The sequence below is a fragment of the Zalophus californianus genome, chromosome 7 (genome assembly GCF_009762305.2).
Source record: "Zalophus californianus isolate mZalCal1 chromosome 7, mZalCal1.pri.v2, whole genome shotgun sequence".
In the NCBI taxonomy this organism is placed as follows: Eukaryota; Metazoa; Chordata; class Mammalia; order Carnivora; family Otariidae; genus Zalophus; species Zalophus californianus.
The window spans coordinates 8195577-8208531 of NC_045601.1; the positions used below are offsets into that span (position 1 = coordinate 8195577).

The 12955-nt window shown below is 50.4% G+C and overlaps 1 protein-coding gene across 2 annotated transcripts in view; it reads right to left on the minus strand.

The window, feature by feature from the left end:
- Positions 1 to 12955, minus strand: part of IGF2R (insulin like growth factor 2 receptor) — a 97657-nt gene that overhangs the window by 34988 nt on the left and 49714 nt on the right. For both annotated transcript variants that reach the window (XM_027601487.2, XM_027601486.2), the window contains exons 12-21: positions 11237 to 11377; positions 9893 to 10033; positions 8644 to 8781; positions 7888 to 8035; positions 7202 to 7379; positions 6445 to 6560; positions 5803 to 5971; positions 4363 to 4542; positions 1689 to 1790; positions 295 to 396 (exon numbers count right to left, since the gene is read on the minus strand). In XM_027601487.2, the coding sequence (XP_027457288.2) occupies positions 295 to 396; positions 1689 to 1790; positions 4363 to 4542; positions 5803 to 5971; positions 6445 to 6560; positions 7202 to 7379; positions 7888 to 8035; positions 8644 to 8781; positions 9893 to 10033; positions 11237 to 11377 (1415 nt within the window). The remainder of the gene's footprint in view (positions 1 to 294; positions 397 to 1688; positions 1791 to 4362; positions 4543 to 5802; positions 5972 to 6444; positions 6561 to 7201; positions 7380 to 7887; positions 8036 to 8643; positions 8782 to 9892; positions 10034 to 11236; positions 11378 to 12955) is intronic.

A 12955-nucleotide genomic window follows, 5' to 3' on the forward strand; every position in this document is an offset into this window, starting at 1 on the left:
CTGATGCTGTGGCCCAGGACCACTGCTCTAGACACACAGCAACAGGTTAGAAGTAACTTATTTTCAGAAAAATGGTACCCTCACATGTCTGCACTACAGCAGGATGCGAGTGAGTTTTACCTCTCTTTCCCCTTAAATTTGGATTCTTTCATCTCTTCCTGGGTGAGAGCTGCCACCACAGTGCCCTGGGCCATTCCCAAAGACACCTGCCACCAGCTGCACCAGCTGCAGGTGATTTCAACGCACACTTCTTTGTCTCAAAAGCAAACCGGAAGTTCATCACATAACTCTTACCACAAAAGTCTTCCCAATTCCCAAAACCACGTATCCTTGGGAACTGTTCAGCGGGTTAAGATCAAACACAAAGCCACTGTTTGGGTCCCTTATAGAACAGGCCTGCAGGAGCAACAGGGGAAAGAGACACAGGAACTCAACAAATACAGAGCACCTCCAAAGCCTGCGAGTATGAACCTCACAAAACATGAGCTTCTCGCTGACTTTAAACTTTAAATCAGAAAAGCAGCCCTATGCATACTCACCCGCCCCTCCAGACACGACCCCTGCTGCCTGCCCCAGTGTGATACCGGGCTCAGAAATATTAATTTACCTGAAAGCTCTTAGGACTTACAATATTTACCTGGGTAAGAAGACCAATGCTAACCCCCAAGAGAAAAGTTAGGGGGAAACCGTAAGCAAGCCATAAGTAATTAAAAACAAACTTAAAAAGTTGGTTTAAGTGTTCTGTTTCCATCTCACCTATTCACTTAAAGGCAACGGTGAAGGGAGGAGGCATGACGAGGTGCTTCACCGTCCCCTCTCTTCTAGGAGACGTTGTAAACCTCCCCCTCCCCCATGTCTGTTCTCTGCACAGTCCACCAAATGCAGGGAAATTGGCAGCAGCTCCAGCCCCGGAAAGTATGGCCAAGGACAGAGTGCAGCACCCTACCATCCCCGCCCTCCCCAGGCTCCACAAACCCAGGACCCTGGCTGGGAACATTCGTTTAGGTGAGCCTGGGCTCTGCTGTCAAAGTGGAGATTTTAAAGGGGGAGGGAGAGAGGTAAGTTCCACCATGAAGAAAACACCCAAGGCTGTGGAAACCACAAGTCTCCCTTCAGAGTCAGAAGACACATCACAGAGCAGCCTGCTGCTATGCTCTGCAGGAGAGGGCTCGCCCAAGGGCACGAACACATGCCAAGGCCGAAGAGCAGGATACACCAGGATGGCAACAGGCACTCAGAAGAAATGGCAGTAACAGGACTGGGATCGGAGTTTTAAAACCGCGAGCATTACACTGAAACAGATGGGCCAGATCCTATAGATGACTATGTTTTAGGTGTTGGAATGATATGTTAACCACTCACTCCTCTGTGGTGGTGGAGAACCCCCAGAGCCCACTGGGATGCCACCACAACACGGAAGGGACAGGGGAATGGAGAAAAAGGAAGGAAATCTGCAATCAGCGGGGAGTAAAGCTGAGGGTCTGGTTCTCAGCCCAGCATATGGGAGCTGGGGCAGGGAGAGCAATGCAGGATGGATGACTCCCAGAGGCCTGCTGTCAACATGCAGGAAATGGTGACGCCAATAACAGATTTGGAAGCATGAGGGAAGGGGTGAGCGGAGAGCCGGGGCGCCCAGGTGGGAAGGTCTAGAGCCGGCTCAGCGAGACGCCCTGGGACATCACACGTACCTGGTCTGTGTCCGTCATTATTTGGATAGGACAGGCGGCCTCTGTATTCCACAGGAAACTGACCACACACTCCCAACTGAGGGAAAATATGGGGTGGGTATTCTGGAAGATTAAACCCAGGGTAACAGTCAGTATGACAAGATGGAGCTCAATCTCACCAATACTGGCCTCGTATATAAAAATAGCCAAACTCTACTGAACGTTTTAATTATGTGTCCGTGATCGGCTAGCTGCTAGATGTGCACTAGCTAATTATAATTTAATGTCTTCATTATTCCTACTTAAAAAGATAATACCTCTCAGGCTTGGATGTCACAAAATTCACCTGAGGTCACGTGGCAGTAAATGGCAGAACTGGGGTCCAAATCTGGGTTTGCGTTTAAGTCCATGCTTTTGAGAAATGCTCTACACTAAGAGTATGCAATGTAAGAAGCCAAGCACAAAAGGCCGCGGCGTACGAGATTTTACCTACATAAGCTCAAAACTGGGGAAAAGTGACCTGTGGTGTCAGAGGCCAGCACAGGGGTAGAGAAGTGACTGGAAGGGGCACCGGACGCCTCCCGGGTTGCTCTCAGTGTGGCTGCTCTGGGTGGGGTCTGGCTGCACAGCTCTGCTCCACGTGTGAACATTCACCCAGCTGTTAAGTGTAACTTAACGCTCCGTGCACTTTTCTGGGTGTGTTCCAGTAAAAAGTTCCCCAAACATGTGTGGGGCCACATTCTGCAGGCAACTACAGCTCACACGGAGAGAGCTTATCGCGGCAGTAGGAGTTTTGTTAGCATTTCTCAACGGAGCCATCACCATGACCCTGGGAGCCAGGTTCTGTCATCACCCCCCCGTGTGCACACAGACGAGAACACAGAGGCACAGAGATCAGGACACCGCCCAGGCCCACAGGAGAAGGAAACAGCGGCCAGCTGACGGTGAGCCCACACCTCGCCCACCAAGCGCCCTCTGGCCTGCAAGTCCCCCACCCTCTCAGCCTCGGCGTCTGTCACAGTAAACCACATCTGTCCCTTCTGCCCCACGATGTAGTTGTGAAAAGGAGCTGCTTTAGCCGTGAAAGTTCTGAAAGTTCTGTGGCTTGCAGAACCTTGCGGATGTGACCTCTGCTCACGGTCTCTGGCTGCACAGGGCATGGCCAGCCCCACACGTGCACTCAGAGATATGGTGACCATGGGAGATCGCCCTGAAAACTACAACACACTGTCCACATAAGGTGTTACAGGAAAGCTGAAAAACTAAGGATCCTGGAGAACCTCCTGGAACAGTCCAGTATCTCCATGGCAACAAGAGACCACGTGGGAAGGGGAGGGCGGGCCAGGCGCTAAGGAGGGGACACGGACATGCCCAGGGGACAGCAAGGGCTGGCCTGGGGAGCCGGGAGTTCTTCTTGAGGCTGAGGAAAAAAGCAGCAAACCCAACCCCAGGCTAATCAAGGAGTGTGTTTACAGTTCAGCCATGGAACACCTTTCTTGCACAACACGGGCCCACGCTCATCCAGCTAATAACTTCATCCCCTTATCAGAGACCCCTTCTTGACCTCTAAAGAAATCATCTCTTGGAAAAAAATCGTGTGTTTGCAAATGACACAGAGAACTCGGGATCTGCAGGGCGCCTGGAATGCAGGTGACAAAGTCCCAGGACCGCTAGCACTGGGTACACCGTGCTCTTTGCTCAGTGAAGCGGAGGAACCTGTAAAAGACCCTCAGCACGCATACCTGACCCTTTCCAATAATTTATTTGATAATAAACATGAATTCCATTATCTCCACTCTGCATTCATCTAAGAGTCTGGCAATTAATTCAAAAGACACATGACCCAGATATAAATGTGAGACACCAGGTAAAAAAACAATTGGGTTTGTGATAGCCAAGTTCTGGGCGTGAGTGCCAGGGATGGTGTGTAACACCATGAAGATATTTAATGCCACTGAATTGTACACCTAAAAAAGGCTTAAATAGTACATTTTTTTTTTCAAAGATTTTATTTGACAGAGAGACACAGCGAGAGAGGAAACACAAGCAGGGGGAGTGGGAGAGGGAGAAGCAGGCTTCCCGCGGAGCAGGGAGCCCGATGCGGGACTCGATCCCAGGACCCTGGGACCATGACCTGAGCCGAAGGCAGACACTTAACGACTGAACCACCCAGGCGCCCCTAAATGGTACGTTCTATGTTACATGTATTTTTACCAACTTTTTTTTTTTTTTTTTTTTTTTTTTTTTAAGGAAAGCAACTGGGACTGTACAATCACCCCCAGAGCATTTTTATTTGTGGAATTTTTTCTTCTGTTCTGCCCCGGCTGAGGAACTCAGGGCCAAAAACAATCTCTGTAACTTTCTCTATATTTCCCGGCCTTTGTTTTTTATACTTGATTTGCCCACATGTTACATATATAACCCTCACTGTTCATCTGTGGCCCCGAGTGGCACTGAGCCCCGGCTTCCTCATCCATGAACGCTGGGGTTCAGGCCAAACTGTCCCTAAGACCTGTTCGGTTGTCAGGATCCTCGATCACCAGCTGACAAGAACTAAGGGACACGATGGCGTCCACACAACCCAGAGAGAAAACGCCACCCCCAGACTCTTTCATCTCCAGAAGAGAGACATCGGCTGGTACTCAGTCACAAAAGACCCCGAAGGAACCAAGGTCACAGGCAACGCGGGCCTTACCAGGCTGCCCCTGGAACAGACGAGATGGATCCTCGTGGTGTAGGTGGTTAGCCTCCCATCGCTGGTGGCGCACGCTGAGCCATTCACGTACTCTATGAGGAGGCTGCCGCTGTCCTCCACCGTAGGGCCTGTCTTTGCGACCCCCAAGTTACTGATGGACACTACCTCAGAAAAGGAGCCCTGCAAACAAATGTGTCTGTTAGGTTTTCCCTCTGAAGAGAAAACACTGCTTCTTTGTGACGGCTATGTTTGATTCTTGTCATTCACAGTACTCCTGTTCTAGAAAGTTGCCACAAACACCGACCCGTCACCGACCCGTTTCCCAGGGGAAACACGTACCCTATTCAGACACCATCCCACAGAGATGAGGATCTTAAATCCCGAGAACAACTCCTGTGGGCAGGTTCTATTTTATTTTACGAAAGGGGAAAGGCAGTTCGGACGTGGTTAAGTGACTTGTCTGAGGCCGCCCCGCCAACAGGCGCCCAAGACAGGCTCCGAGCCCTGCCCCCCTGGCCCCGAACCAGGCGCCCCTGGCGCTCCCCCACCAGGCCCCTCGTGTCCCCCTCCCAGAGTTGTGGACAGGAGAACCTTCGAGAAGGCAGAGCTTCCCCTGGCTCCGCCTCCGCTGGGAGTGCGCACTTTGGGGCCACTGCACACACATCCACAAAGGACTGAGGGCGCCGCAGGTGTTGATTTGGGGCCACAAATCGGTGCCAGCAGGTCAGTGATCCCCAAATACACAACCCGTGGATAACGAGGACTGACTCCACTCTGAAGTCACCGCTCCGACGAAGGGTGCACACCACGTGTGCACACATGCATACACCGCAGGGAGCATAATTCCTAACCACCAGAGTGCGCTCACCAGCCGCCTTAAAACACCTCCAAGCTGCCCTGTAACAGGCGCCAGGAAAAGTACATTCCCGACGTGCTATTTTTAAAGAAGCACACATACGTCTTTATTTTAAGATTCACTGTGTACGAGGAACACAGGGAAACATCCCAAAGTTCTGGCAGTCACTGCATTCACTCGGTGATGAGGTGCAGCCCGGCACCCCGAGTAAGCGCGAACGCTTGGATCCACCTCAGCCACAGCAACGGTCCCAAGCCGCTCTCCCCATCGTGAGCCAGAAGCAAGAGCTTCCAGAGGCAAAAACTATTCTTTACAGAGGTTTACGGACTGAAAGACACTTGTGAGCTCAGGCTAGACTAGCCATCAGGAGCTTCCTCTGCCCTGTGCTGAGATCGGAGGCCACCAGCACCACAGCATTTTGTAAAGTTCTAAAGCTGAACAACGACTCAAGCATGATCACATCTGGGGGGGAGGGGGGGGGCCCTGCTCTTGCTCAGGGGGCTTCGCCTCAGCAGCCAGGCCTACTCTAAAATAACCACCTCCACCCACTGAGTCACATGCTCCAGAGGGAGAGCGAGACTCACCTGATCATTGTTGTATTTCATCTGGCACACCGACGCGTATCGATCACAGCCCGGCACCGGGTTCAGAGGTCGACACACGTTTATGTAGTATTTCCTCCATGTGCTGTGCTCGCCTGCATTGTCCATGGCATACCAGTTTCCTCCACGACCACCTTCGGATTTTGCTAGACTAAAATTTCAAAGCAAAATGCATGGTTTTGATGTTATCAGTCTGACAATTCACTTCTAAGTAGTTATGGACATACGGAATGAAACATGGCCTACCAAACCATGGAATGTGGCTCACCATGACTCACAACACCCATGACTAGCTCGACCTTCACTGAACTCGCACTCGGCAGACCCTCCACGGCCCCTCCCCCACAACACCTCTGTACCGACAGACAGTCCTTCTTGTTTTAAAGGATGCAGCTGAAGACAGACTTCGCTATGGCCAAGAGCACTGGATGTCATAAAGGCTACCAGACCATTATTAGAATTCACTCTGCCGAAAACTCCCCATCTTGGTCCTGCACCCCCAAAACTTACTTGTGCCCCCATTATCCACTCAGTTATTGCTCACCAGCAAAGCCCAAGCCAACTTCGCACACACTAGACCCGGCCCGGCGCCAAGGCCAAGGGCAGGCTGACCCCGGCCCTCACCTGGAGAGATCATACTGCTCCAGCGTGGAGGGGTCGGTCACCACACACTCCAGGGGCTCCTCCGGGCAGGCGTAACTGGTGTACCACCGGAAGTTGTAGGTAGAGTTATCTTCCTCCTAACCACATGACAAGGAGAGAAACAGGAGGGATGGCAAAGAGAAAGGGGAATGTTAACACAGAGCCAGCATTTAAGAAATGACGGGCATTTTCTGTAAATAGGAACTAGAGGAAAGAAAGTCTACTTTGCCCGTCTACATTTGTCTTATTAAAATGAAGACTTCCCAGTAATAAATTAGCCTCAGTTAAGCAGCATTAGGATGATTTTTGAATTAAGTTTCGTACACAAAACCAACAGGGTGGTGGGTTACCATCGAGGTTTACGGCCCACTGAATAACCAGCTCAGATGAATACTGCCTACGTACCCTGGCAAATCTAAGAAGATTAATTAAAATCATAGAAGATGATGATTGGGCCAGGAAACCAGACCAATAATAGCTCTGCTTCCAAATAAAGGGCCCACAACAGGCTCCTGTGTTAAGTCTCAGGGAGACAGACGAGTTGATGGTTTCTCCCCAGGAAAAACCATAACTCACACCTCACCTATGGTTAGAACCACATTTCATTCCAGAAAAGTCACAAGCCCTGTTCTACCCACTTTTTTCTTTCCCCCTGCCTTTATGAGACTGGCGTTCTCTCCCTCCCGGGTCTCATGCGTGACGGAAGCCCACACGCGTGCACACAGCACACAGCTCCTACCTGATATTCAGGGAGACCGACTCCAGCCTCTCGGTCACAGAGGAAGGTGATCAGTGTAGCTCTTGGTGTATGCTTTTCATTATTATAGGGCGTGCCATCTTTATAGTTCAGCTGGATCATCCCATCATAATATGACAGTTTAGCGTTATTCAGTCCCAAGTTCCAAGCCTTATTACCACTAAAACGAGCAAACAAATGTCTCTCAGCAAGGCCAGCAAGGCCAGAAGCGCTGCCATGCTGGGACACCGGGGCAAGGCCGCTGCACGGTGGGGTGGGGGCGAGGTCCACGACCTCCGGCTGCAGATCACCAGGGTCTGCAGTGGGGCCAAAGGGCAGGCCCACCCCCACACCAGGACCCAAGGCCACGCTCAGCCTGGCTGGTTTAAGGTACAACCACCCCGCCTGCGCTATTACCACACTCAACAGAAAGACCTGTGCGCATTTAACAACTGAGACATGCAGGCTACACTGCAACTAGCTATTAGGTAAAGTCTAAGGCTGTGGCCTGCTCCTTTTCCAGGAAATTCAACTCCTAGCATCCTCTGGTTTTGAGGCCAGGGCTTCTTAGGGTTGCATGCTCCTTGAAAAGCAATGATGTCAGTAGAGAATACACGTACTCCTGAATAAAATGTCTGTTACTACAAGAAGCTTAAGGAAAGCCCATAACTAAAAAGGAAGTTACTTGCCTTTTTACTACTTGACAGGCTCCAGAGTCCGGCTGACAGGAACTCACAGACACCGCACCACAAACATTTATGTAAAAGTCATACTTGTCTGTCTCAATTTTATATGCACCATTTTTCTTTGTGAGAGGTGACAAATCAAAAGAAAACCCTAAGAAACAGTAAAAACGATGCCATATGTAAGGTCAGTCGGACCACAGGGGAGAAGGGTGGCTCCAAGCTCACAGCTTCAAAGACAGGCTTCCCAGGAACTGGCCAATGGCAGGGAGCCACAAGATGGCAGAAGAGATGCTTTCCCCTTCAGGCCACCAGAACTGCTCTTACTTACGGACATCTCCCCTGGATATGGATTCACCACCAGCATTCCTGTCTTACTGCGTTAACCTAAAAACCCTATTCAAAGCCCCTAACTGCTGGATGAATAAACAACCAGTACGTTCAAAGCTAGATGACCACAATCCATTGACCTCTAAGGCGAGTTTCTAGGGCATTAACTTATGCAAAAAGCCTTTTCAAACACCATGTGATCCCCATGTTCTACATTCAGCGCACACCTACCTCTACCAGGCATCGAAGGGGTAGGCTTCTCATTATCCCAACCTCAAGTGTCAGACCTCCAGAATTTCAGTTAAACATTAGTATAATTCTGAAGTGGGTTATCTCTAAAACGCTCACAGAAAATAGATAAGGAAAAAAAAAAAACAAACCTAAGCCGTCCGCGGGGGCACCCCACCACCCGGGTGCTGCGCGGGCACACACCTGCCTGGGAGTCAAAGACCGTGCAGTTCTCGCCCTCCGTCTTCGACAGCACGCAGGCGGCGGCCGTATGCCACTCGAACTCATAGAAGCAGCCATTATCCTCAGAGGTTCTCAACACCGGAGCACTTTCCAGATCACCTGTCGGCGAGGAAGACAAATGTATCACTAATCGGTCCTCAACTAAAAATAGTCCCACAAATACTGGGATTCCGCTGACATGAGGTTCTTAGAGTAGTCAAACCTGTAGCGGCAAGAAAGAAGGGCGGGTGCCAGGGGCCGGGGTGGGGAGCTTGTGTCCAGTGAGGACAGAGTCAGTTTGGGGAGGTGAGAAAGTTCTGGAGGCAGACGGTGGTGATGGCTGCACAACGCTGTGAATGTGCTTCATGCCACTGAACCGGACACCGTAGGAAGGCCAAAATGTTGAATTTCGTGTTACGTGCATTTTACGAGTTTCTTAAACATGGTAAATTCTGCATTACGTGTATTTCACCACAATTCGAAAAACACTCAAAAACAAAAAATAGTCCTAGCCCTTGACCTTATCCCACAGCTGGGCATTTATCCAAAGAAAATATTTCAACAGGAGGCGGACAAGGGATCTGCAACAGCACAATCACCAGCCCTGGAAACACGTTATTAATCCAACAATAGGGAAAACGTTTAAAAATAGTAAAACCAAGCCATTATCAACAAGGAAGTCCCTAAAAATTATTAATATAATTGCAGAACACAGAAGAGCGTTCACAAAATGCCATGTTTTGAGGAATGTTGGGAAAAAGTCTGAATATATACAGATTTTGACCCTGTAAAAACAATGTAAGCCTATAAATAAAGATAAGTGAAGAAGAGCATTGTGTTTAAAGGGTGAGATCACGGACAATATTTTTCAAGCGCTTACGATTTTCCCCCTTTGGAGGAAGTTAAGCAGCCGACACGGCCGCTCAGTTATCAGTCCCGAGGAAGAGGAAGCCACGCTGAGACCCATAACTCATTTGGAAAATTGCAACATGACGCTCTCGACACCATATGGTTTCTCCATTTCTGGACTGGTTTTGGGTGGGGGTTGGGGGCTCAAATCCCACAGACCACCACTGAAGGTTCTAGAACCGGAAATGCAACAGCACGACCCCTTTCTACCTCCCCCTCTGAGCAGTGGCCCGTGAGAAACAGAGAAATGAAGGATGCAGGCTCACCTGGGGCAAAAGCCACCACAACATGTCACCTCTTCCCTTTTTCCAAAAGTGCTCACCTGGCTTGCAGACGAGTGTTATGTTAGTTGTTATTTTCCTGTGGCCACAGTCACTACCGTCTGAATACGAGAGCTGAAGGTTCCCTCTCTCTTTCGTGGGAGAAGAAATAAACTTGCCTAGACTTTTAAATCCACTCTTATCTGGAAAAAAGGGGAAAAAACAGAAGACATGATTAAAAATGATAATGACCCAGAGAAGAGTTACCAACACGTCAGCCAGGACCCAGGAGGGGCGCCGTGGCCCCTTCCCCAACCTGCTCAGCCTGGCCCCGTGGTCGGTGGTGGGTTTTTCTCGAGGGACAGGTTTGGCCGGGCCATGCAGCCACAATGAGAACGCCAAGACCACCCCAAGGCTCAGGGAGATAGGGCAGTAACGATCAACAACGTCCTGCTCCGTGGGCACGAGAGACAGACAGCAAGCTTGCATGTCACACCATCCCAGGGTGCCCCTACTTCCAGGGCCTCGGCTCCCCTGAGACACAAGGTCTTTTGAAAGCACAGCCAAGAGGCTAGAGTTTGTCCCGGGACCAAAGCAGAAACTAACTGAACCTGTCCAGCAAGCCAGGAAGGTGACTATTTCATTCTTGGGTCAGTTGACTTTACTACGAGGCCCTGAAACTCTGTCCCCAGTCCTGCTCACCCAGACGCACAGGCGTGCCTGGACCTGCTTCAAAAGACACAGCAGCAATTCAGAATACTGGGGTAATTCCTAAAACCCAACCTGAGTTCCTAACTCCTTATCTAATTGTAACAGATTCTGATTACTCTACCTGCCTCTCATTTTCCAGGTGAGTCTTAAGTGGCAGACAACTAACGTGCGAAACGCCTGTATCAAACCGAGCAGTCTCTGCAGGAAAGCCTCGGAACTGACAGAACTACAGCAAAAGGAGTCCAAGGGGCACAAGGACTCTTCTAGAGAGGGTACGGTGAGATGCCACTTGTCTAAAGCCGTAACGTAATCATGGGCAGTAAAGCTGTTAAAAACTCACAGTCAGTTTTACACAAGTACTGGCAATGTTATTCTTCAAGTTGCAAAGGGAAAAGATAACCAAGTAATTCCCAGCCTGGCTCTTTCTGTTCCCAGGTACGGCGTTAGCTAACCTCAGAAGGCTTTCGCCAACTTCAGGACAGCGGAGCGCGACAGTTTCTAGAGCACACCAAGCAGTTACCTACGTGTGAGTCATGAACTTTTTTTCCTCCCCATCCTGTATATGCTGAACCCAGAGAGAGGAGACTGACACAAACCACAGGAAGATTCTCTAATTCGCTCCAAACTGGATGCAGCTGAGTTCCACGTGCCTCTGGGAAAACCACTACCGTGATCCTGCTCTGGGCACAACTCACCAACAGAGCACACGGCTGCATCTTCAGGACAGCCTCTGGCCTGGCCTTCCTGCAGCACTCTGTGGCAGATATTAATGAAGAAGTGCTTCTTTTCTCTTTCCCTCTGGCTGCCATCCACGGCTTCCCAATTCTGTTCCGGTTCTGTAATTTAAAAAAAAAAAAAAAATCTTTTAGCCAAAGGCAGTGATTATTTCTCTGTGAGTCACACCATAAATGGTGATCAAGCCAAAGGAAAAGGCCCAAGGCTCACCAAGCATGTAGTCCCTAAACCTCAGGCACTCACGTTTCTGGACGCAGGCAGACCAAAGGCACAGAAATTCACCGAGACCCTCAGGCTTCTCACCTCACGTGACAGTTAACAAAGCATGGCCCAATACCTCCTCAGAAGAGTAGGCTTACCAGGGGGTAGGGACAGAGCGAAACTTTCCCAAGCACCCAAGTGTGAAATCAGAAATGGAAAAGCAAGTCCAGCCGGCAGCCCGTGCCTTACAAGGGGCAGAGCACCGCGCCATCAGTCCCGCGCCCTCCTCCAACCACCAGGAAGGTTAAAGTCACCTGCCCCCTCTTCCACACCAGCAGACCGAGTGTGGGCCATGCTTTGTTTCTGGAATCGAACAAGACACGTCGGTCCCTGAGCTCAGACAGCTTGTGAGCCAGTCATGTATGAACGGGACCAAAACTCCACAGAAGGCCGAGGGAGCACACGTAAGCGCTGAGAGCAGGACCAGCACACATCGGAGGCGCCCGGAACGGGCGGCCAAAGGGATGAATGCGTGTGAAGGGCGTACAGAGACTGAAGGCGCTCCTTTTATGGACAGGATGCTGGGGTTCAGAAGGGAAAGCCCACCGCTCGTCAGGGTAACAGTTACTCTGAAGAGCTATGTGCCAATGTCAACAACTGAGAAGAACCCACTGGAAGCCATGCAAAGACGAACAGGGACAAGGACGGGGCACTGGGGTGGGCTGACAAGCCGTAAGACAGGAGGACTGTTTAAGCTAGCAAGGAAGGAGTTCTAAGAGCATCCTGAGCGGTCTGCGTGAATCCTGCAGAAATGCCCAAGTCCCTGGAGAGCCCGGGCAGTGGCACGTGTCAGCTGTGTGAATGCGTGTGTCTCTGCATCCCTCAGGGGCCCCCACGTGTGTCCTGTACTCGGTGATGTTTAAACAACAGTGCTGGACAAAGGGATCTAACCGCACCACCCAGTTTACTGTGACAAAGCTGAAGCCCACAGAAGACAGACAACTCACTCAGGACCACGCACAACACCGTGCTCTCTTTCCAGCGCACAAAGCCCATCTCTTCACGAACACATATGTACCAGCACTGAACCATGGCACCATCCCCGCTGACCGGGTGCTGAGCTACTAATACACAAAGAACATTTGCTTCCGAGGCAATTCACCAACACTCAACATTTACAGAGGTCTCGTGTCAAAAAGAAGCTCTCCGACGCTCCTTACAAGTGAGGAATTCCTTTTTCTAATATTATGCTGTCCAAACCAGACGGGGACTCAGAACCCATGAGTAACCACTCCTACGGCACGGGTAATTCTGTGACTCTAGGCAAGCATTCTCTCTACCTCCGATATTATCTCTACAGATGCAATTTGCCTCTACTTATACCTAATTCCAGGGCTGCTGAAAGGGTGAAACGAAAAATGTCCCAACTCGAGTCAGCTTCCCTGTTGGGAACCCTGATTCTTAGCACTCGGTCGCTC